At 31.7% G+C, this 21,662-nt stretch overlaps 3 protein-coding genes across 12 annotated transcripts; 1 reads left to right on the forward strand and 2 right to left on the reverse strand.

Annotated features, from left to right (window-relative positions):
* Positions 1-1,782: 1,782 nt before the first annotated feature.
* On the forward strand, positions 1,783-4,753 carry LOC108489460 (laccase-21-like). Its single transcript, XM_017794021.2, has 7 exons — positions 1,783-2,043; positions 2,134-2,285; positions 2,370-2,614; positions 2,707-2,832; positions 2,988-3,579; positions 3,778-4,133; positions 4,260-4,753. The coding sequence occupies exons 1-7, from the start codon at positions 1,948-1,950 to the stop codon at positions 4,433-4,435; spliced, it is 1,743 nt and encodes a 580-aa protein (XP_017649510.1). The 5' UTR covers positions 1,783-1,947; the 3' UTR covers positions 4,436-4,753.
* LOC108489461 (ras-related protein Rab7-like) lies at positions 4,346-11,195 on the reverse strand. 2 transcript variants are annotated; one of them, XM_017794022.2, is made up of 7 exons: positions 11,047-11,195; positions 10,901-10,927; positions 10,433-10,532; positions 10,201-10,347; positions 5,563-5,643; positions 5,331-5,476; positions 4,346-5,067 (listed from the first exon to the last, which is right to left on the reverse strand). In XM_017794022.2, exons 1-7 carry the CDS (start codon positions 11,097-11,099, stop codon positions 5,004-5,006), a joined length of 618 nt encoding a protein of 205 aa, XP_017649511.1. In that variant the 5' UTR covers positions 11,100-11,195; the 3' UTR covers positions 4,346-5,003. The 2 variants fall into 2 exon arrangements, with proteins under 2 accessions (XP_017649511.1, XP_017649512.1); XM_017794023.2 differs by having other exon boundaries at positions 10,887-10,927; positions 11,047-11,123.
* Positions 11,196-15,362: 4,167 nt separating this feature from the next.
* On the reverse strand, positions 15,363-19,922 carry LOC108487525 (MA3 DOMAIN-CONTAINING TRANSLATION REGULATORY FACTOR 2). Of its 9 annotated transcripts, none has more exons than XM_053025895.1 (7): positions 19,686-19,922; positions 19,120-19,177; positions 18,767-18,919; positions 18,517-18,678; positions 18,094-18,188; positions 16,099-17,937; positions 15,363-15,874 (listed from the first exon to the last, which is right to left on the reverse strand). In XM_053025895.1, exons 3-6 carry the CDS (start codon positions 18,777-18,779, stop codon positions 16,105-16,107), a joined length of 2,103 nt encoding a protein of 700 aa, XP_052881855.1. In that variant the 5' UTR covers positions 18,780-18,919; positions 19,120-19,177; positions 19,686-19,922; the 3' UTR covers positions 15,363-15,874; positions 16,099-16,104. The 9 variants fall into 9 exon arrangements, with proteins under 9 accessions (XP_052881855.1, XP_052881854.1, XP_052881856.1 ...); XM_053025894.1 differs by having other exon boundaries at positions 19,120-19,181; XM_053025896.1 differs by having other exon boundaries at positions 18,767-18,927; positions 19,120-19,181.
* Between the last annotated feature and the right edge of the window lie 1,740 nt (positions 19,923-21,662).

Here is a 21,662-nt window from a genome sequence, read left to right on the forward strand (position 1 = left end):
ATTATAAAGTAAAAAATATAGATTTAAATGATGTTTAAATTCACTAATGTTATAAAATTTCAGTAAAAATATAAAAAAATTATTGTAACTTATTTTAATATTTGGATATATATAACATATAAGTTTTGAATATGTTTAAGCGAATTATTTGTAAAATTTAATTTCAATGTATAAATTATATTTTAAATATTAAAAATGGTCATTATAAATTCAAATATAAAAGGTTATATTAGAAATTTATTACACATACATGCGTATGTAAACTACATACTTAGAAGACAGAGTTGTGTTTAAAAGCAATATATAATAAATAATTAAGCGTATGGTTTGAAACTAATTAATAATAATATTCAAATATGTACTATATTAAAATGAAAAAATAGATTAAAGTGCGAGTAAAACAAAATTTAACTACATAAATACATCAAATTAAGAATACTAAATGTACTACAATTGTTTATCTTGGTATGGCATCAATCGTAGTTGATGTCGAGTTAACTTGGGACACCAACTCAATCAATAACATTATAAATAAAAAATTCTAGTACACCTATGTGTGTGAAAACTAACACTATATTTGGTTGGGGGGAATGGAATAACATTACCTCTTTATTCATTGAATGGTAAACCCCTCCTTTATTTGGTTGAACGCAATACTCATTCAATAAAATGACTATTACTTCCTTATTACTTGCCTTCTCGTAATAACTATTATTTGGAATCACCAAATAATGTTTATTCCATGCAACATTGAATAACAAAAAAAATCAGATTAATCCTTTAAAACTTGGACTTAGAAAATATAAAAATAAAGTATTTGAATATTTGAATATAATTTAAAAATAAAATATTTTAAATATTTTAATATAATTTAATATAAAACAACAAAATATTTTAATATAAATTAATATAAAGATAATTATATTAAAAATATTATTAAATTATTTTATTAAATTATATTTTATAATAATTATATTAAAATATGATTAAATTATTTTAATAATAATCCTATTAAAATTTAATAATAATAATAATAATGATCTACCTAGAAAAATCCTGCTAAAGGTACTCGGTGATTTGAGTTTTTTTCTTATGCTATTATAATATCATTCCATTCAACCAAACATAAGAATATTATTATAGTTTTATTCTATTTCATTCAACCAAACAATTAAATTACTGATTACAGTTCTATTTCATTACAATTATATTACATTATAGTTTTATTCCATTACAGAGAAATCAAACATAGAGTAAATATTTAAAACACAGATGTAATAAAATATGCATAATATAATTATATTTAAATAAATTTTAATTAAATCATAAAATTAAAATTTTATTAATGTGAATTGCATTATTGAAATCCATCACATACAAATTTATAATAAAAAATTAGTATTTAGTACCATGAAAATGTAGTTTTTTTTATATATAAATAATGGAGAAAAGAAAAGCATTTTAACTTTAAAAATTTTCCATTTAGCATTGTTTGAAAAGTAGTTTTTTCTGACAAAAGCAATTTTGGCAAAGATGGTACAGTGCAGTCGCGGAGCAAGTGGTGGGTATCTTAAAATGAAAAATTTTCTAATTAAACTTTATATAATTTATAAAATTTTAAATTAATAATAATAAAATTATAATTTAACCTCTAAAATAATAATAATTTAATTTAATTTTTAAAATTATAAAATATAATTTATTAAAATAATGAAATTATATTTTATTATCATAAAATATATAATTTAATTATGTGGTGAAGAAATTTTTCTACCTCAGCTACTGATACAGTGGATGTTTCTCAAAAGATGTCTGACTTCTCCCATTGATAACCACACGATATTTTTATAGTTTTACAGTAACAAAATACTATATTTATACACACACACATGTAATACACTTGTATATGAACAAGAATCTCTGTTTTCTCTTTCAAAGAAAGAAACCATGGGTGTTGCACCAGCATATCCTCTATTACTTTTGTTTCTCACTGGGATTTCCATTTGGGTAGTTGAAGCTGAAGTTCACTATTATGATTTTGTTGTAAGTAACTTTTAGATCCATCTTTCGTTTCCAATAAATGCATATGTGTATGAATATATACTGTGATGATCTTCTGGATCTGAACTGTAGCTGGCTGAGAAGAACTTCACGAGGCTGTGCAAGACCAAGAGTATGCTGGTTGTTAATGGCCAATTCCCAGGACCCACCATTTATGTTCATAAAGGTGATACAGTGTTTGTTAATGTCCATAATCATGGGGATTATGGTCTCACCATTCACTGGTAAAATTTTCTCTCTAGTTCATTTACGTATCTGTTACAGACCAAGATGTTATATCAATAATATTTTGGAGGTTTCATTTGCAGGCATGGGGTAAAGCAACCAAGGAATCCATGGTCAGATGGGTCAGCATACATCACGCAATGCCCTATTGAACCTGGCCACAATTTCACATATGAAGTTGTGTTTTCTGAGGAAGAAGGAACCCTCTGGTGGCATGCTAACAGTGATTGGACTAGAAACACTGTTCATGGTGCCATTGTCATTTACCCTCCTCATGGATTTTCCTACCCTTTTCCCACTCCTGCTGGAGAACAAATCCTCATACTCGGTAACCCTTAATTTCTTTGCTTAATTGCATATTTAGGTGTGTATATGTGTGTGTATATGAGAATGAATAAACTTATATATGAATGCATGCAGGGACTTGGTTTACCTATGATGTAAACAAGGTAATCAAAGAGATCCTGAGAACTGGGAAAGATGTCCCTATATCTGATGCTTATATCATAAATGGCCAGCCAGGAGATTTCTGTGCTTGTTCTAAAGGTATCCTAAACTATAATTGTTGGATGATTTCCTATAGGCTTAAGAGTTTTCACGATTTTAGAGCTTTCGAGCTCAAATTTCGGTTTAAGCTTTCAATTGCAGAAAATTCAATGGATAATTGTGACATACATGATTATATATTGATGGTGTTGCAGAGATGGCATACCGATGGCAAGTCGATTACGGGAAGACGTACTTGATTCGCTTAGTCAATGCATTGATGAATGAAGAGTTCTTCTTTGCAATAGCAGGACATGATCTCATAGTTGTTGGAATCGATGGAAGCTACCTGAAACCTTTTACTACAAGTTATGTCATGTTATCAAATGGTCAAACAATGGATGTTTTAGTCAAAACAAATCAATCTCCTGGTCGTTATTACATGGCCGGTCGACAATATTACACCGATAATCTGTTTTTTACTGGATATGATAAAACAAATGCTTCTGCGATTCTTGAGTATAGAGGGAAATATGACCGACTGTCATCACCTTTCTTTCCCAAAACACTTCCTTCGTATACCGACTATGATTCTGCAACACGATTCAGGAAGCGTCTGAAAAGCTTGGCCAGCAAAGAACATCCTATAGATGTTCCGAGAAACGTAACTACCCAAATGTACATAACAGCTTCCATGGATAAAATTGTTCACAACTTTTTTGCGTATATGGACTATACTCTTCTTTCAAGCTTAAACAATATAAGCTGGGTGAACCCCTCAACAGATGTGCTTCAAGCTTATTACAGGTAAAAATTCTCCTCCTCCTTTATAGTTTCTCGCGTTTTCTTTTGGTACGAAAGAGACCGTAATTGGTGAATGAGGGAAGGCCTTGCAGATGTCGGGGTTCAAGGATTCGGCAGAGCACTTATGGCTTTCCCTTGTAGAAATATATTTGATATAATGTCACTGGAAATGGTTACAATATCACAGATTTTTCATTGTAGGAACTTGAGTGGATTCTATACCTCGGATTTTCTGGATGAGCCTCCCTATTACTTCGACTTTGTCGCTGATTTGAGAGATGATAGTACGCATCCTTTGAAGGGGACGAAAGTGAAAGTTTTGGAATACGGTGAAGAGGTTGAGATAGTGTTTCAATCGACAAATCTGTTGAACGCATCGAATGAGCATTCTATGTATATACACGGGCATAAATTTTACGCACTCGGAGAGGGTTATGGGAATTTCAACAGTACAAGAGATCCGGAAACTTATAATCTAGTTGATCCACCTTACCTCGGCACTGCTTCACTCCCTGTGAAAGGATGGCTTACTATCAGATTTAAAGCTAACAATCCTGGTAACTTTCTATAATTTTGCCTCTGTGTGTGTACCTTTTCCATTTGTATTGCAGACTATGAGCGTGTTATATATGGCCATATGTCGGAGCTATAAAACCCGAATTTTGTTCGAAACTTGTGAACAGGAGTGTGGGCAATGCACTGCCAGGAAGGTAGACATTTGATTTGGGGAATGAACACTGTTCTGATAGTGAAGAATGGCAGCAATCCGGAAACAAGCATTCGTACTCCCCCTCCTAACATGCCTTCTTGTGCAAATTATCCTTCCATTCACAGAGCTTTGGAAGTTTCAGCTGAATAAACCAGAACAAAGTCAGCTTTGTGCATGAAAAAGATCGATAATCTGAATGTGGTAAACACCGATGGTTTGTGAATCTTTAAAGAGTTCCTTGGTTTATACAGTTGTTTGCTCAACTGCACATGCTAAGGTTTGAACTTTAAACCAGGGGGCTAGCAAAAATGTCGAAGAACAATTTTCATGTACCAAAATATCAGCAAAACTTAGGAATTTATGCTTTCAAGAATATATTAGGGACAAGATTACTCAGCAATCCAGGATTGCAGATAAATATATTGAAGTCCAATGAAAACATGAACAATCATCATTTCTTGCATGAAAGCTTAACCTTATACTAAAATTTGAACATATGACCCTAATCAAAAACTAAAAGCAAAATCACCTGGGGTTCTACAAAATTTTAGTTCTTATACTTTCATCTCTACCAAAAACAAAAGTAGTATCACAAAATGCTTCGATAAAGGGATTTTAGAATACAAATCTATGTATATATAATGGATAAGAATCATAGGAACCAGAAAATATGGATGCATTGAGCAACCAAAAATAAAACGACGAGTTTGGCTCGTAATCAGCATGCACAGCCACCTCTTTGCTCAGTCTCGTTGACAGCATCTGGGATGCCCTGAAAATATCTGCAAATTCATACACAAATGTGATATCAATATACTCAGAAATATCGTCCTTTTACACCAACTATTAGCTATATAATGTCCCGAAAGCATATGCTAAAGATCACGGCTGTACAGTGAAAAATGCAAGACAAGATAATGATCATATCCGAATCTCCAGTGTTTGATAAAACCGTACTCCTTCCTAGGGCTAAAACACCAGGTTGGACATGCCAAAATTCACTTAAAAAAACGAAGGGAATAGACCTCAAGATAGATGAACTTACATGTCCTGCTCGCGCTCATTCACAAGAGCAGTTTTGGCAATACAATGGAATGCAACATCAACGTTGATATCTTCTTTTGCTGATGTTTCAAAGTAAGGTATGTTTTCTTTCGAAGCACACCAGTCTTTTGCTTTCTTCTCAGAGACCTACATGGCTCAAGACACCACTTATTAAGCTGAGGTCCTGTGAGGATAAAAGAAAATTAGCAAGTATAGAAACTAGACATCCTTACCACTCGAGTATTACCGCCATCTACATCTATCTTGTTTCCAAGCAATATAAAAGGAAACGTCCTGGGGTCAGTAGGATTTGCCTGGCATGAAACCAGAAATAGAAACTGTCAGATTACAGTTTACTAATTAAGGAATATTTAATGTATCAGATAGGATTCTGTAAATATTTTACTGATTACTATCCCTAACTTTAAGGCTGTTTTTTTAGACAGCATCCCTAGAGTTAGTCTATTTCCTAGTATAGAGTTTCCTAAGTTAGGCTTACTATGTGTATAAATATTTATGTAATGTCTTATGAATAAAATGGAATAGAAAAAGCCTGTTCTTAACATGGCATCCGAGCCAGGTTTTTAGCTCAAATTCTGGGATTTTTTTTTCTTTGTCTGGCAACTTCTTCTCATTCCCGATCAACCCTCAAGCCTGTAGAATTTGTTCAAAAGAAACATGGCTGAAACTGTCAAAACCAGCAACACTGGAGAAGGGAATTCTCAAGAATCATCTGTTGAGTTCAGTAAAGAAGAAATTGAGAAGTTGAAGAATCTGCTGGGATCATTGGAAAAATCTCCTTCAATAGGTACTAGTGGTTTGGTTTTTTCATGTATATCCTCTTCTCAAAATTCTAAAATCTCGGATATACCCACAAAAGTTCTTGGGTCATTGACTCAGAGCTACTGACCACATGACCCACTCCTCACAAAAATTTGTTTCATATACACCTTGCCCTAGTAGTAGAAAGATAACAGTAGCCGATGGTTCTGTGATCACAGTGGCTGGTCAGGGTGATATTGTTATAAACAAAACCCTTACTCTTAAAAATGTCCTTCATGTTCCAAAACTATTTACCAATCTTCTATCCATCCAAAGAATTACCAAAGACTCTAACTGTAGTGTGGTTTTCTATCACAATCGATGTCTATTTCAGGAACAGAATACGAGGAGGATGATTGGACATGCTAAGGAAGTAAATGGCCTATACTATCTTGAGGAATCCAAAGGAGAAGTTAGTGCTCAAATTCCTCACCATTATCTTTCATATCCGAATCTATTAAAACCAATAAAAACCAAATTTGGCTCCATCACCTCCGCCTTGGTCATCCATCGTTTAGAGTCCTTAAAATTATGTTTCCTTCATTGTTCAAAGGATTAACTGTTGAAAAATTCCATTGTGATGTCTGTGAACTTGCAAAACATAAACGTACCTCTTTTCCGATAAGCAATAAAAGAACATCCGCTCCTTTTACTCTTATTCATAGTGATGTTTGGGGACCATCCACTATTTCAAAAATTTCTGGGGCTCGGTGGTTTGTATCCTTTATTGATGATTGTACCCGTGTGTCTTGGATATTTCTTTCAAAACAGAAATCTGATGTAAGGTCTGTCTTTCCAACCTTTTACAACATGATCAAAACACAATTTGGAGCTGAAATAAAAAGGTTTAGGTCAGACAATGCCAAGGACTATTTCAATCAGTTTCTCTCACCATATTTCCAAGAAATAGGCATTATACATGAGTCATCTTGTGTTAGCACACCCCAACAAAATGGTATTGCCGAAAGAAAAAATGGTCACATTTTAGCTATTACAAGAGCCCTCTTGTTCCAAAAAAAATGTCCCTAAACAAAACTGGGGGGAGGCTGTTTTAACTGCTACTCATATGATAAATAGATTGCCTACAAAAGTCCTTGAATCTCAAAGTCCTATGCAAGTTCTAGCAAAATTCTTTCCTGATTTTAGTACTTCAAGTAACCTTCCTCCCAAAATATTTGGTTGTGTTGCCTTTGTACATGTACATTCTCAAAATAGAGGAAAATTTGATCCACGAGCTGTCAAGTGTGTCTTTCTCGGTTATTCTTCCACTCAAAATGGGTACAAATGCTATCATCCAGCCACAAAAAAATTTTATGTATCGTGGATGTTACTTTTGCAGAACAAGAGAATTTCTTTAATCGTCCTTATCTTCGGGGAGATCTTATTCACGAAAGATAAGGACAGAGAATTCTTTCTTCTTGACATTCCACTCTCGTCCAGCAACCAAACACTCACATTCCAGCTCCTGTCCAGCAACCAAACACTCACATTCCAGCTCCCGTCCAGCAACCAAACACTCACATTCCAGCTCCTGTCCAGCAACATGAAACAGAGCCTAATACACCCAAATCACAAAGAGGATTCAGGACACTACTCGTCCTTTCTTGGTTTACTCAAGGAAGAAGGCACCGGTGCAAGTTCAATCATCTTCTCCTCCTATACAACCTGAGGTAATTGCTGAACCTACTACTGAAACTATTGAAAATTTAGATGAATTTCCCATTGCTATTAGAAAAGGGATTAGAGCCCGTACAAAACATCCCTTGTACTTATTTTTGTCTTACAAAAATTTGTCCCATAACCACAAAGCCTTTCTTACTAGCCTAAATTCTATCTCCATTCCCAAAATTGTATCCGAGGCATTAGAAGATGAGAATTGGAAAAATGCCATGAAGGTTGAAATGGAAGCTCTTGAAAAAAATAAGACATGGGACTTGGTGAAATTACCGAGAGGAAAGAAACCAGTGGGATGTCATTGGGTGTACACAAGTGAAGTATAAATCGAGATGGTTCTTTGGAGAGGTACAAAGCAAGATTGGTTGCTAAAGGGTACACTCAAATGTATGGAGTAGACTACCTTGAGACATTTGCCCTGTTGCAAAGATGAACACTGTGAGAGTGTTGTTGTCACTAGCTGCCAACCGAGGCTGGAAATTACAGCAATTTGACATAAAAACGCCTTTTACATGGTGATCTTGAGGAGGAAGTCTATATGGATGTTCCACGAGATTCGGTCCAAATACTGAGACAGTAGTTTGCAAACTAAAAAGGCTTTGTACGGACTAAAACAGTCCCGAGGGCTTGGTTTGGAAGATTTACCAAAGTAATGCTCAAGTTGGGGTATAAACAGAGTCAAGGAGATCACACTCTTTTGTAAAACACTCATCTTCGTGGGGAGTGACTGCTTTATTAGTCTATGTAGATGACATTATAGTGACTGGTGATGACCGGAAGGAATGGAGAGTTTAAAGAAATGCCTAGTAAAAGAATTTGAAGTCAAAGAGCTCGGAAAGTTAAAATATTTCCTTCAGATTGAAGTGGCACACTCTGGAAGGAATCTTTATATCTCAAAAAAATACATAGTTGATTTGTTGACAGAGACAGGCAAGTTGGGATGTAAACTAGCGAGACACACCCATAGAGATGAATCACAGACTTGGAGATGCACTAGAAGATGCAGCAGTTGATAAAAGTTCATATCAAAGACTTGTGGGAAGCTCATTTACTTGTCTCATACCAGACCGGATATTGCCTATGCAATCGGTGTTGTAAGTCGGTTTATGCACATCCCAAAGAATCACATCTTAGAGCTGTGTATCAAATTCTACAAGACTTAAAGGGCACGCCGTAAAGGAATCCTATTTAAAAGGGGAGAATTTAACCCTTGAAGCCTATCTTGATGCAGATTATGCAGGTCTATGGTTGATAGAAGATCAACCTCGGCTATTGCACTTTCCTAGGAGGCAATCTTGTGACTTGGAGGAGTAAAAACAGAATGTTGTGGCTAGATCTAGTGCAGAAGCTGAATTTAGGGCGATGGCTCTTGGAATTTGTGAGCTATTATGGCTAAAAATTATTTTGGAAGATTTGAAGATCAAGTGGGAAGGTCCGATGAAGTTGTATTGTGATAATAAGTCTGCTATCAATATTGCACATAATCCAGTTCAACATGATCGTACAAAGCACGTTGAGGTTGACAGACATTTTATAAAGGAAAAACTGGACAGTGGCTTAATTTGCACTCCATTTGTGTCCACTGATGGTCAACTAGCAGACATACTTACCAAAGGGTTGTCTGGAAAGTTGTTTCAGAAACTAGTAAGCAAGCTGAGAATGGATGATATCCACTTCCCAGCTTGAGGGGGAGTGTCAGATTACAGTTTACTAATTAAGGAATATTTAAGTGTATCAGATAGAATTCTGTAAATATTTTACTGATTACTATCCCTAACTTTAAGGCTGTTTTTTTAGACAGCATCCCTAGAGTTAGTCTGTTTCCTAGTATAGAGTTTCCTAAGTTAGGCTTACTATGTGTATAAATATTTATGTAATGTCTTATGAATAAAATGGAATAGAAAAAGCCTGTTCTTAACAGAAACCATATCAGCATGCTAATCACTTTCACATAGAAATTAATATGCAGTTTAGGGTGTGCTGATGGAACCATTAGTAGTTAAAGAGAACGAAAAAGCCTCTGATCAAGGTCAATCAACAAAAGACCATCTTGCAAGAAAGTTTTCCTCATGTAAGGTGTGCTTCAGGTAATTAACCACTGTTTCTCAGAAAGAATTTATGTCCTACAAAATGTTCATTGGAAAATTTCACTAGAGTGGCTTCAATCTTTTAGTATATTCACAAGCCATGCCTTAGCACAAGCTTAAAGATTTATCATGGCAGGAGTACTAAAAGCAGTACAAGCCAAAAAGGACCTAATACATTGCACTTGCACATTGTTCTTGACATGTTTATAACTACGTGGATGCTATAGAGGCATAAAAACAAACAGCTTAAAGGGAAATGAAAGAACAGAGGAAGGGAAAAAATGAAACCTGTTTAAGGAACTCCTCATGCCAATTATCAAGGCTGTCAAATGATTTCATCACATTAACATCATAAACTAGCACACAACAATCTGCACCTCTATAGAAGGCAACTCCAAGACTTTGAAACCTTTCCTGCCCTGCAGTGTCCCATATCTAACCAATGCAAAAGAAAAAAACATCTTCAGATTTGAGCTATAAACAACATAAAAACACCCAAGATAAGAAGAAAAAACTCTACTTGAAGAGTGACATCCTGGTCGTCAATCTGGAGTTCTGTAGTGACAAAATCAGCACCAATAGTTGCTTTATATTGTTGAGTAAACTTCATATGAACATATCTAAATTCAACGAGTTAATCTTGAAAACATTTTAAACTAAGTGAATAAATAAATATATTCAAATGATTTTCAATTTACGATTATATCAACAATTACTATCAGAATAATCATCATTTTAGAAATTGAACTTAATAACCATATCAACAAACTAATTCACCATTGCATGGTTTGCACAGGTGGGACTTGGACAAACTAACTCACCCATGCATTACGCAGCTGGAATTCGAATATGAAATATCAAAGTTTCTAAACTCTCAAGCTAGCCATTAAATCAAAGCCGCATTGGCATTTAGATAAAAATTAACAACCTTATAAAAATTTACACAAAAATTTAAAAAAATCAAATTCAGATACAGATGAAAGGATACTGATTCATCAACGACGTCTTTCCCACTCTGACATTGACACAAAAAGCAATCAAATTTACTAACATTTAACGAATTTACAAAAATTCGTAAATTTTTCATTTGAATGAAGCCATCGGAATTGAAATTAAAATAAACAAGGATCGTACCCGCTATCACCGAGAACAATGACCTTCAGCAAGGTTCGTTTGCGCATTGACATGGCGGTTATTCAGCTTTGATTTACGTTTCTTAAAGGGGAAAAAACCCTTTTATCTTTCACACCCCAGTAATTAATTTTGATGCTTTTATATTGCTGTAGATATGGCTTCACTAAAAATATCTCCATAACTATTTATGGAAACCTATTTCTTTTTTCTAAGTTTCTATTTAATTACTTAATTTAATTAATATAATGATACGAAATTAATTGAGGATTAGCTCTATTGAAATAGACATTGTCCTCACGGTGGATTTAAGTAATTAAAAAATAACATTAATTAAAGGTAATTACCTAAAAGATCAAACCTGAAATTAAATTATATATATATATATATAGACATTATATATAAAATAGTTGACTGAATTGGTTTCACGAGTCAACTTAATACTAACTTAATTATAAAATTATTAAAATACCCTTAGCAATTAATATTATTATAATATTATTTTTTTATCTTTTCATATATTTATATAATTTTCGAATAAAAAATCAAAACATTATTTAAAAATCAAACATAAAACTAACAAATTCATATAAAAGATTTTTGCTGCTCCACTGGTAATCATTTGTTGATACATTTTAATAAATATATTATTTTAATATAAAATATTTTCGTTAGCTTAAAATTGTGGGCAACATAAAATCTAGTAAATATAAATTTAGATATTGACACAAATATGAGTAACAATTGCTATATTATTATTGGTGACAAATTTTATTATCATATCATTCGTATTTTATATCTAATTATTATATGTTATTTTTATTATCCACACAATTACATTGAAATCTGCATAATAAAATTAGAAATGGGTTATTTAAGTGAATTAGAATATTAAGCTTTAGATTTATTAATAAATTTATTTTGCTTCAATCATATTAATATACTAATTTATTTTTGTTTTAATAAAAAATTTTAAATATTGTGTAATATAATGAGTAAATTGATTATGGATATAAGTTTAGGTCTGGAATACTACAAATTTTCAAGTTTATCTATTTAATTTAATTAATTTATTTATTTACAATAAGTACTCATAAATTTATGATTTATATTTATATAAATTATTTAAAATCTAATTACATCGTAATCATAATGTCCGAAACATTGGGCATTAATTAAAAAATATTTTTTCAACAGAATGAGTAATTGATAATTTGGAAAATTTTAGAATCATGTCATTTGACACATTGACAATACTCAAAAATACTATAGAAAACAATTCATTTTCGTAAATAACTTACAACCCAAACCATTTTCGTAATTAAAATTTTTATATTATTTTGATTAAAAAACCCTCAATATTTAGAGTAATGAAAATATTTATTTAAATTATTTTATGCAAGTAACCTGTCAATATCAATTCAAATTCAAATATAAGAAAGATATGATCAAAATAAAATAATAAAATAAAACATTTATATACATATATTACAACTTCAACCTAAATTTTATTTTTATGAGTATTTTATATTTGAGATTTATTTAATTTTATTATTTGATATTTGTATATACTTTTATATACATATATTAAATGTTTTACAAAAATACAAATAAATCTAAAACAATACATCGAAATAGATAGATACTTATACATACCAATACCAATAGAAAAACAATACATTCACCGATATGATATTTACTACCTTATGGCTTAGTAAAATCACATTTATTTTTGTTTCCTTAAGAAAATTATTAAAGTAAAAATCTAATTGTTTGAGACCCTAATTGTGTTTTTTTTTCCTTAATTTATGAAAAAGTATTTGTGTCAAAAAAAATTTAAATTAATGGTGGTTGAACTTTACCATGGAATCATTAAAATGTGAAAGGAAATTAAATGTGTGACACAAAGGTTATTTGTTGATGAAGTCTTCATTCGATTGACATCGATATTATTATTAGTGTAAGAGGATATGAATTCAAGTACGTTAATGCGCGTTATTCTCTTATTTAAGGGTTGAGAAAAGGTTCTAAATAATTCTAAATATTGTATAAAATAAACAGATATAATCACCTATAATATCAAAATGATAAACCACAAAATCTTTAGAAATTGCAAACTTTCAACAATTAAAACATTTAATTAATTAATAATCTGAGCAAAAGTTTAGAATGTATGAATTATTTCCAATAAATTATCTTAATTTTTTTAATTTTCAAAAGAAATTGTATATGTTAGGTTAATTTGTAAAACAATAAATTATTTAATGGATTAATTAAAATAATGACTAAAATATATTTAAAAATTATATGAAAACAATCTATTATATAATGATTTTATTTCATCTTTCAGAAAAAAAATTAATGAAAATGTCACTGGAGGATTGAATGCTTGAAATTTTAGTAGTTGGAATCAAATGTCATCTTTTATTTTATTTAGGTTTGTTATAAGTTACTTTTTTTGTTGATACTATAAAAATGGATTTTATGTGCCCACAATTTAACATACTGTCCATTCTTTCAAAAAATAAAATAAAATTATACTTACCTATATATACCTCATGTCTAAATATAAAAATCTCTAACATTAATTTTATATTTGCATATTTTAAGCATTTAATTTTAATAATTTTTTCTCACAATCATAAAGTATGCAATATATTCAGAATATTACAACTATATTATGTTCTAAATAAATTATATACGATGTATGAAAAATCAAATATATTTTATAAATAATCAAGAAATCTATTTGTATATCCTAAACGAAGAAGTAAAATAATTTATCCCTTAAAATTGTAAATTTAATCTAAAAATTTCCCACTAACAACATCTCCCCATTCTTAGAAGCAGCAGAAAACAATTAAAAAGAAAGAAACCCCACCAAAATCCAACTAGATTTTGAAGAATACAATATATTTTATGATGAAGAAAATAACACCTCTTCTCAAAATGCTTTCATTTCAATACTATCCAGAGTACCTGTGGTAGATTACTCAGGGCTGAGTGCAGGAAAAAATTTTGGAGCACCAGAATTAAATTGTAATATAATTTTATCATTTTAATAAGCTATATCTTTATAATTTTAAATGATTAAATCAAATTTTTATCATTTTTAAGGAGGTTAAAGTGCAATTTTACCATTACTAACTTAAGATTTTATAATCTATAAAAAGGCTTAAATGAAAATTTTTCTATTTTAGAGAAGACCAAGATATCTGCAATTCCGGAATTACAACTGCAAGTAATAAAAATGATGGGGATTAAATGCATTTAAATTCATTTTTATTATTATTGTAATAACAATAGTAATTGGTATAGTTTTATAAGTAATGAATATTATTATAGGTAATTATGGTAAACATTAGACCGGATGCTTGGTTATGTAAATCCCTAAATGATGTTGGAAGTAATGAATAATTGTTTAAAATGACTTTTCTTCAATATGTTAATAATTAATTACTCAATTAATGCTTTAGAATGGACTGTGGGGGATATCTCAACCATTCATTACTTCCATCTCTTCCCCTTTATACAAGTATTTCCAATTTAATTAGCTATAGGGATTAGGGTAATTAGTTAGGACTAAGCTAAGATCCTTATCCTAATTAATTAATTAATTTGTAACCAAGTAAATTTTGTTCATACTTTTTCCCTTTTAAGATAAACAAAAATATAAAACCAATTCCAACATAAAGATAATGTGAATGGAAGCTTAAACCATATTATGAATTTTATTTTATTTGAAACAAAGGAAAAAGAAAAAATAAAAACTATTCACAATTATTTAAATTTTAAATTTGAAATCCTATCCAATATTTAAGAGAGTTTGGGAAAAAATATTAGATAAAATAATTATTAAAAATTTAGGTTAAATTTTTGCTTGACATTCAAATCTGAGCTCAAATCCAACTTGTTTTCTAGTCATGTAATATTATAATATAATCATTAAAAATATGTTAAACTATCTATATTTAAAATTTAAAAAATTAATAAAAATATATTAAATTATTAAATACTAAATTATAACTAGCATATTTTTTTTGTAAAAAATTAAAATAATAATAATATGAGTGAGCTTAACACAAATTTGAATAAATTCTTCACAAATATAAGTAAACATAGATAAAATTTGAAGCACTTATTATGAGTCAAACTAGACTTAAGCAAATAGGAAATGGGTTAATAATATACATAAGTTTGACTCAAACTCAGAGTAAATTATTTTGTTTAATTAATTGCATCTCTCCAAATATTTTAAGTTTTATGAAGTTTTGGGAAAGAATGCCAAACAAGTCAAATAGTAAAAATGAAGTCAGATATTGCAAAACAAATCAAATAATAAAATTATAGTTTGCCGTACAAATCAAGTCAGATCTTGCTAAACAAAATGAAATAACATAAAAATTGAGCTACCTAAATAAATAAGATTAACAAATTATAGGACAACCAAAAACAAAAATAAAGAAACTGTTCCAGAGTAGTAAGTCCAAGTTCTAGAGTTATTTTTGCACTGAAAATGAGCAGATTCCCGAAGGTCAGCTCTTTCAATGCAATGCAACAAAAATGGGATTCCGAATGTGATAACAATCTCCAACATTCATTTGGTGGAATTTGGCATGTTGGGTCTTGGAGTTGAGCAGAAACTGAAGTACCAGGAACATAACTACAGAAGCTGTAATGGCAAAAAAAGAAAAAAAGAAAAAAAGCAAAACATGCTGACTTCAACAATAATGCAGTGTGTGTCAGGCAAATGTTTAAATTTAAGTCAATTCTTAACTTATTTTCTGCAAAACCAGGGCACAGCTAGAAGGAACTCAACTTCCCTGTAAACCTACGAGTGATTAATTTTAAGAGTAAAAACAATTGACCATGTCAGCTCTGATAAGAGTGGAATGATCGGGATTAATAAATTAGAATCAAAATTTGAATTCAACCTATGGCACATGCAAAAACCTTCAAGACGTGGCATATGGGATTCAAATCCCAACATCATAACCATTTTAGTATATCTAATGTTAAATAAAATGGGGTACAGCAAAGGATGAGAAAACTTACTCGTTATTATTGGCAGGCCCCATTATCTTTACCGTTTATGGAATTGCCATAATGAAACGATGAATCCAACCAACCGGTAGTCTTTGCTTTTTCGACATATGCTAGAAACTGTTTTCGGGCATCAGGCACATCAAGAGCCAAGTCATCAAGTGATTCTTCTACCCTCGAGAAACCCTTTGTCATCTGGTTCATGGTTATCAGCCCTGAGCCAAAACAATGTGCAAGCAAACCCCAAAGTCTTTCGTTCTTTTTCTCCATAACCATCACCATTGCTTTCTTTACAACCTCGTGGTGGAAGAATGGCATGCCTAACTCCTTTATGCATCGATAAGCTTCCCTAATGTCTCCTCCGGATTCATATTCCTCTAACAGCTTTCCTATTTTGTGTTTCACATCTTCAACGGCCCATCCCGGCCTACTGCTACCACCACCACCCCAACACCTCAAGATGCGCTCTCCTGAAAGTCGAGCCTTTAGCAATGACTTTGCCATTTGAAGCACTTTGCCCCCAATAGAGTCCGTCCCCAGAAATTGGCTACCAACCTCTTCTAGGTGCTGTGGGGCTAAAACTTCATCTACCACTGCTCTAGCCAAAAACATAGCAAGATCCTCAACAACAACTGGATTATCTAGAGCAGTGTCATCGGCAGATTCTATCAACATCACAAACCCATTTACTACATCATCTGCAGGAAAACATAATGATGATAGCAAAACAGAAGCCATTTCTTTCTCCCTGTTCTTCCGATCCATTGCTAAAGTTATCAACCTTTTAACAAAGATAGCATTCAGTTCACCTGAGGAAGTTTTATTCTCTGCTTCTATACAGCTAAAAACCTCAGAGATATCACCGGTCAAAAAATATTCTTGAACAATTGATTGAGACTTCAACTTGAAAGTTCTAGTAAAATTGTCTTCCAATAAATTTTTTCTGGGCTCCAATGAAAAAGACCTTAAAGATGAAGCACACAACCATCCATCAGATGTAGCCTTAGAAATCAAAGACTTCAGTATCCTCTGTGCATTTGGTATGTCAAGGGACAAATCCTCAATTGTGTCAATCAACCTATCAAATCCCTTTGTAATTTGACTTGAGTTTATCAGACCTTCTTCAGCTGCTTCCTTGAGTAGATCCAGTAGTCTATCTTCAGCTTGTCGCCTTTCCATTGCCATAACAAGTGCTCGTTTAACTATTTCATGGTGGAAGAAAGGAACTTTCAAATCCTTGATGCATCTATAAGCCTCTTTCTTGTCACCACTCGTTACATATTCTATCAACAAGTTGTTTATCCTTGCCTTTACATCCTCAACTGTTTTCTTGCTAACCCTCCAGCGACGCTCAATAATTTCTGCATGCATAGGAGCTGCTAGATACCCTTTCTCAGCTCTTTCCAAGACTTCCACCCCCTTTGAATCATTAGGTAAGAGTGCTATTTGTTTTTTAAGGAATGCAGGAGGGAGTATGTCATCAACCACAGCTCGAGCTATAAACAATGCAAGGATATCAACTGTATCCGGTATATCTACAATCAGATCATCTGCAGATTCCACCAGTTTACTAAAGCCTCTGTAAACCTGCGGGGCATCAATTACATCAGCATAGAGTGCAGATAATAGAACAGCAGCCATTTCTTTTTCATGGTCATGCCTATCCATAGCCATAGAGACCAGCTTTTTTACAAAGTAATAGTTGTAACTGGGCATTGCAAGTTCTTTTAATTCATTGGTAGCTGAGTCAACATCATCAGTAGCAAAGTATTCCTCCACTATTATTGTCGCCTTCTTTTTAAACGCATCAAAATCAGGTGCAGATTTTCTTGCATTTGGATGTCCATATTCCTGCATCAAGCATATTTTTCTTCATTTTTTCCAATCAAACTGAAATTCGAATCCTGAAATAGGTCTTAATCATTCTCTAGTAATTTGAAATAACAAAAAGATCGAACAAGAACAAAAATCCAGAGAAAGTAGAAGGAACATATGTGGACTAACAACCTCACTGCTATCGTAGTTTGGGTCATTTGGGTCAAGAGCATAACTGGAATCAGAATCGAGTAACCCTCCCCAAGTTCCTTTACCACCACAACCACCTGCACAATGAAATTGTTGAACAAGATCAATAACAAACTAAACAAATGTTATAAGATAACAAGCCATAATCATTTTCTGTTATCACAAATGTTTACAGGATTATGTTTCAAACATGTTATTGACTTTGGAAGAAAAGAACATGCTATTATCATTTTCAGAATTGGCATAGAATTATGATCTACAAGGAGCGTCTCCATCATATAAACAGCAGTAAAGATTTGGCATCATGTATGCTAAATGGCATAAGCTTTAACATTAACTTGATCGATATTCCTTACTGCTCATTACACTATTGCCTAATAACTGTTTTGGGATGATATTGGTTACCTTTCTTAGGACGACCATCTATTGGGGAACGTGACTGCCTATCATGGTTAACGGGACTTCCTTTGCCATGGACCTGTGTTGACCTTGGAGATTTTGAAGAAATGGGGATTTGCATTGGATCTTCACTCCCTGAAGCAGATTGGACAATCTCCCGGCGTTCATCTGATATAAAACCAGCAGTGACGTTCATTTTATCCGATTTTACTCACCACTTTCCACTTATTCCTTCAAGTTTAAGAGCATACCCCACCATTAAACTGCATAGACTAAAAGAGATTGGAAATCAGAGTGCTAGGATCACTGCCTATCACACCTTCATAGGTACCAACCACATCCTACAGCAATATCGATGTTTCATTATCTCACATGCATCTTTTAATATCTCGATCCACTTCATCAAGTTCTGCAGAGCTTAGTGAAGAGAATTGTAGAAGTTAGCAGTACACAATTTGAGCAATTCTCAATATTCTTTCAAGAAGAGTAATTATTCATTTAAGTTGCAAAAAAGAGTCGATATTTGTTTAAGGCAAGAGTCTTGGACTAATTACTTTATAAAAATGAGAAGCGTAAATTCGCAGAGAAAGTACAATGAAATTTATGCACCTGGAATGGAGTATCTCTTATATTATCCGGATTTGAGATGAGTATCGAATATGACTACCTGTCTAATATAGATATTTGAGAGATCATATCCAATAAGCATCATAGAATATATGTCAAACATAAGTATTGGATAACATAGATCGAAACGAAGGTATATTTATTACTGAAAATATGTTTTATTCAACCATACAGTCTTACAAAGACGGAAAAATGACACTATAGCAAGCACGTAATATTGAAATCGTATGAAAAATAAACAATAGTAGAGAAAAATCCACAAGTAATCTTCATCAAAACCATTAAGTTGATTCTTAAAAACATTACTTAGTCAGTTCGAACAACATCACACAAACAATCTAATCTTGAAATATATATTTGGTAACGATTAACATCAATTTCAATAAGCAGGAATTTTGAAATCATTGTAACAAACAATCTAGCCTTTAAAATATCCAAAATTTGGATTCGATTACGTAATTCGATCAAGAATTTAGATAAAAGTAAAGAATCATTACTAGAAAGCAGAATTCGAAAGGAAAAGCAAATCAAAGGCACTGAAAAAGTACCTTTCGCCGGAGCGACGTATCACACCGGCGGTCCGATTCTCCTTTTTTTTTAAAGAATTTTTTTTGTAAAGTTATTTTATTTCTCGTGTGTGTGCTTTTTTTTTTTAAGTGATTTTTCAGGTTTTAGTTCAAAAAGAAGAGAATCGGTTGCAAAAAAGACGTTGAAGTTCCGTTATGGATGTACGGAGATCTTAAAAAGTGTTTGGGGTTCAACCTGTTGAAACGGGATGAATTACAGCGGTTAACTCGCCGCTCTATTTGCTCAAATTTCTTGGTTTTTACTTTTTATTTTTACCCAATGCGATTGCCATGCCACGTCAAATAGTAAAAGGTCTAGTTCTAGAATCAACCCTAGTACTTGAGTACATTTTTGAATTTAATCCCTCTCCGAATTCAACTAGACTTGTCCATGGCTCGATCCAAAGGCCTATTCAAAAAAATAGGAAGATTTGAGTAAAAATATAAGTTCCAAAGATGGGTTTGAGTAAAAAAATAAGACTCATTTAAAAAATAGGTTGAGCCTCAGATAAAGTTTTTTGGCCTAACTTAAATTTTAAAAAAAATATTGATACTTTTTCACTGTTTTCCTATTGTTTTTCACTATTTTGCTATTATTTCACTATTATGTTGCTACTATTTTATTGATATTATTTGGATATTGTATAATTCTTGTTTTATTATTAATTTTGCAACTATTTTAGAGATATTTGCTTATTAACTTGCACTTATCTTAGTGTTATTTAAGTATATACACTTTTAGTTTATTTTCAATTTGTTAGGAAATATTTATTTTAATATTTTTAGTTTTTGGATGAATTATATTTAAAAAATTATATAAAAATAAAATAAAGAATTTTAATATAAGCGTGTCGGCTCAATTTTAACATTTTTATCAAGTTGGGCTTGAGTAAAAATTTAAACCTATTTTTCAAGTTGAGCCAAGCCCAAGCCTATCAATTAGACCTATAATTTTGTTAGGACCCAAACCCAAATCGACTGACCCATGAACAACTCTAGATTCAACATGTAAATCTAATTAATAATGATGTTATAATTTTTTAATATTAGTTTTTTTATTCTAGCTAAATTGATTTCTTATATTTTTACTATATCAAAATAAATTATTATTTGTATCTATTTAAATTCTTTATTTCAAATAAAATGTTAGTTTATTTAAAGATTTATTACATACTTGAAATTTTATTACAGCGTATGTATGTGAAACTAACCATTTAAAATGCAAATACTTAAAAATAACATATAATAAATAAAATATGTATTATTTGTAACCAATAATAATAACAACATATATGCAATATGTATGAAATTAAAATAAAATGTAGTTTAAATCATGAGTAAAAAATTAAATAATATATCATATTAAGAATAGTAAATGAACTTTAATTATTTATAATGATATTATTATTTTCTTATAACACGATAAAATATTATCATTTGGTGAAAGGAAAATTCAGTATAAAAAATTAATTATAAAAAACATGATATGTCGTTATCTTATGAAACAAACTTAATCAAATGCATTATCAATATACTAATAATGTGGGTGAAAACTTTATATTATGTTTGGTTGGGTGTAATAGGAATAGATCACAGCCCAATTCAATGAGCCCACCACCAAACCAATGTTTGGTTGGCTGTAATGCCTATTACAGCCTCATTCAATCCTTCCTCTATTCCTCTAAACACGCTGAATAGCATTCAGCACCCTGCCCACAGAATAGCCATTCCTCACATCTCAGTTTCAACTTTACCCTTCTCCCTTCCTCACGTTTGAAACCTCTTTTTTTTTTTCGTTCCTTTTCCCATTTCCTTCCAACCTCTTCACTAACTTTACCCTTTCTCACGTCTGAAGCTCCATCGACGCCTTCTCCCTCTCAGGTTAGGACCATATTCTATTTTTTTTAATTATTATTTTGATCATCTTCCAACAGATCGGCTTCAGATGGGTGAGGTAGT

Source organism: Gossypium arboreum, chromosome 3 (assembly GCF_025698485.1).
Source record: "Gossypium arboreum isolate Shixiya-1 chromosome 3, ASM2569848v2, whole genome shotgun sequence".
Lineage (NCBI taxonomy): Eukaryota > Viridiplantae > Streptophyta > Magnoliopsida > Malvales > Malvaceae > Gossypium > Gossypium arboreum.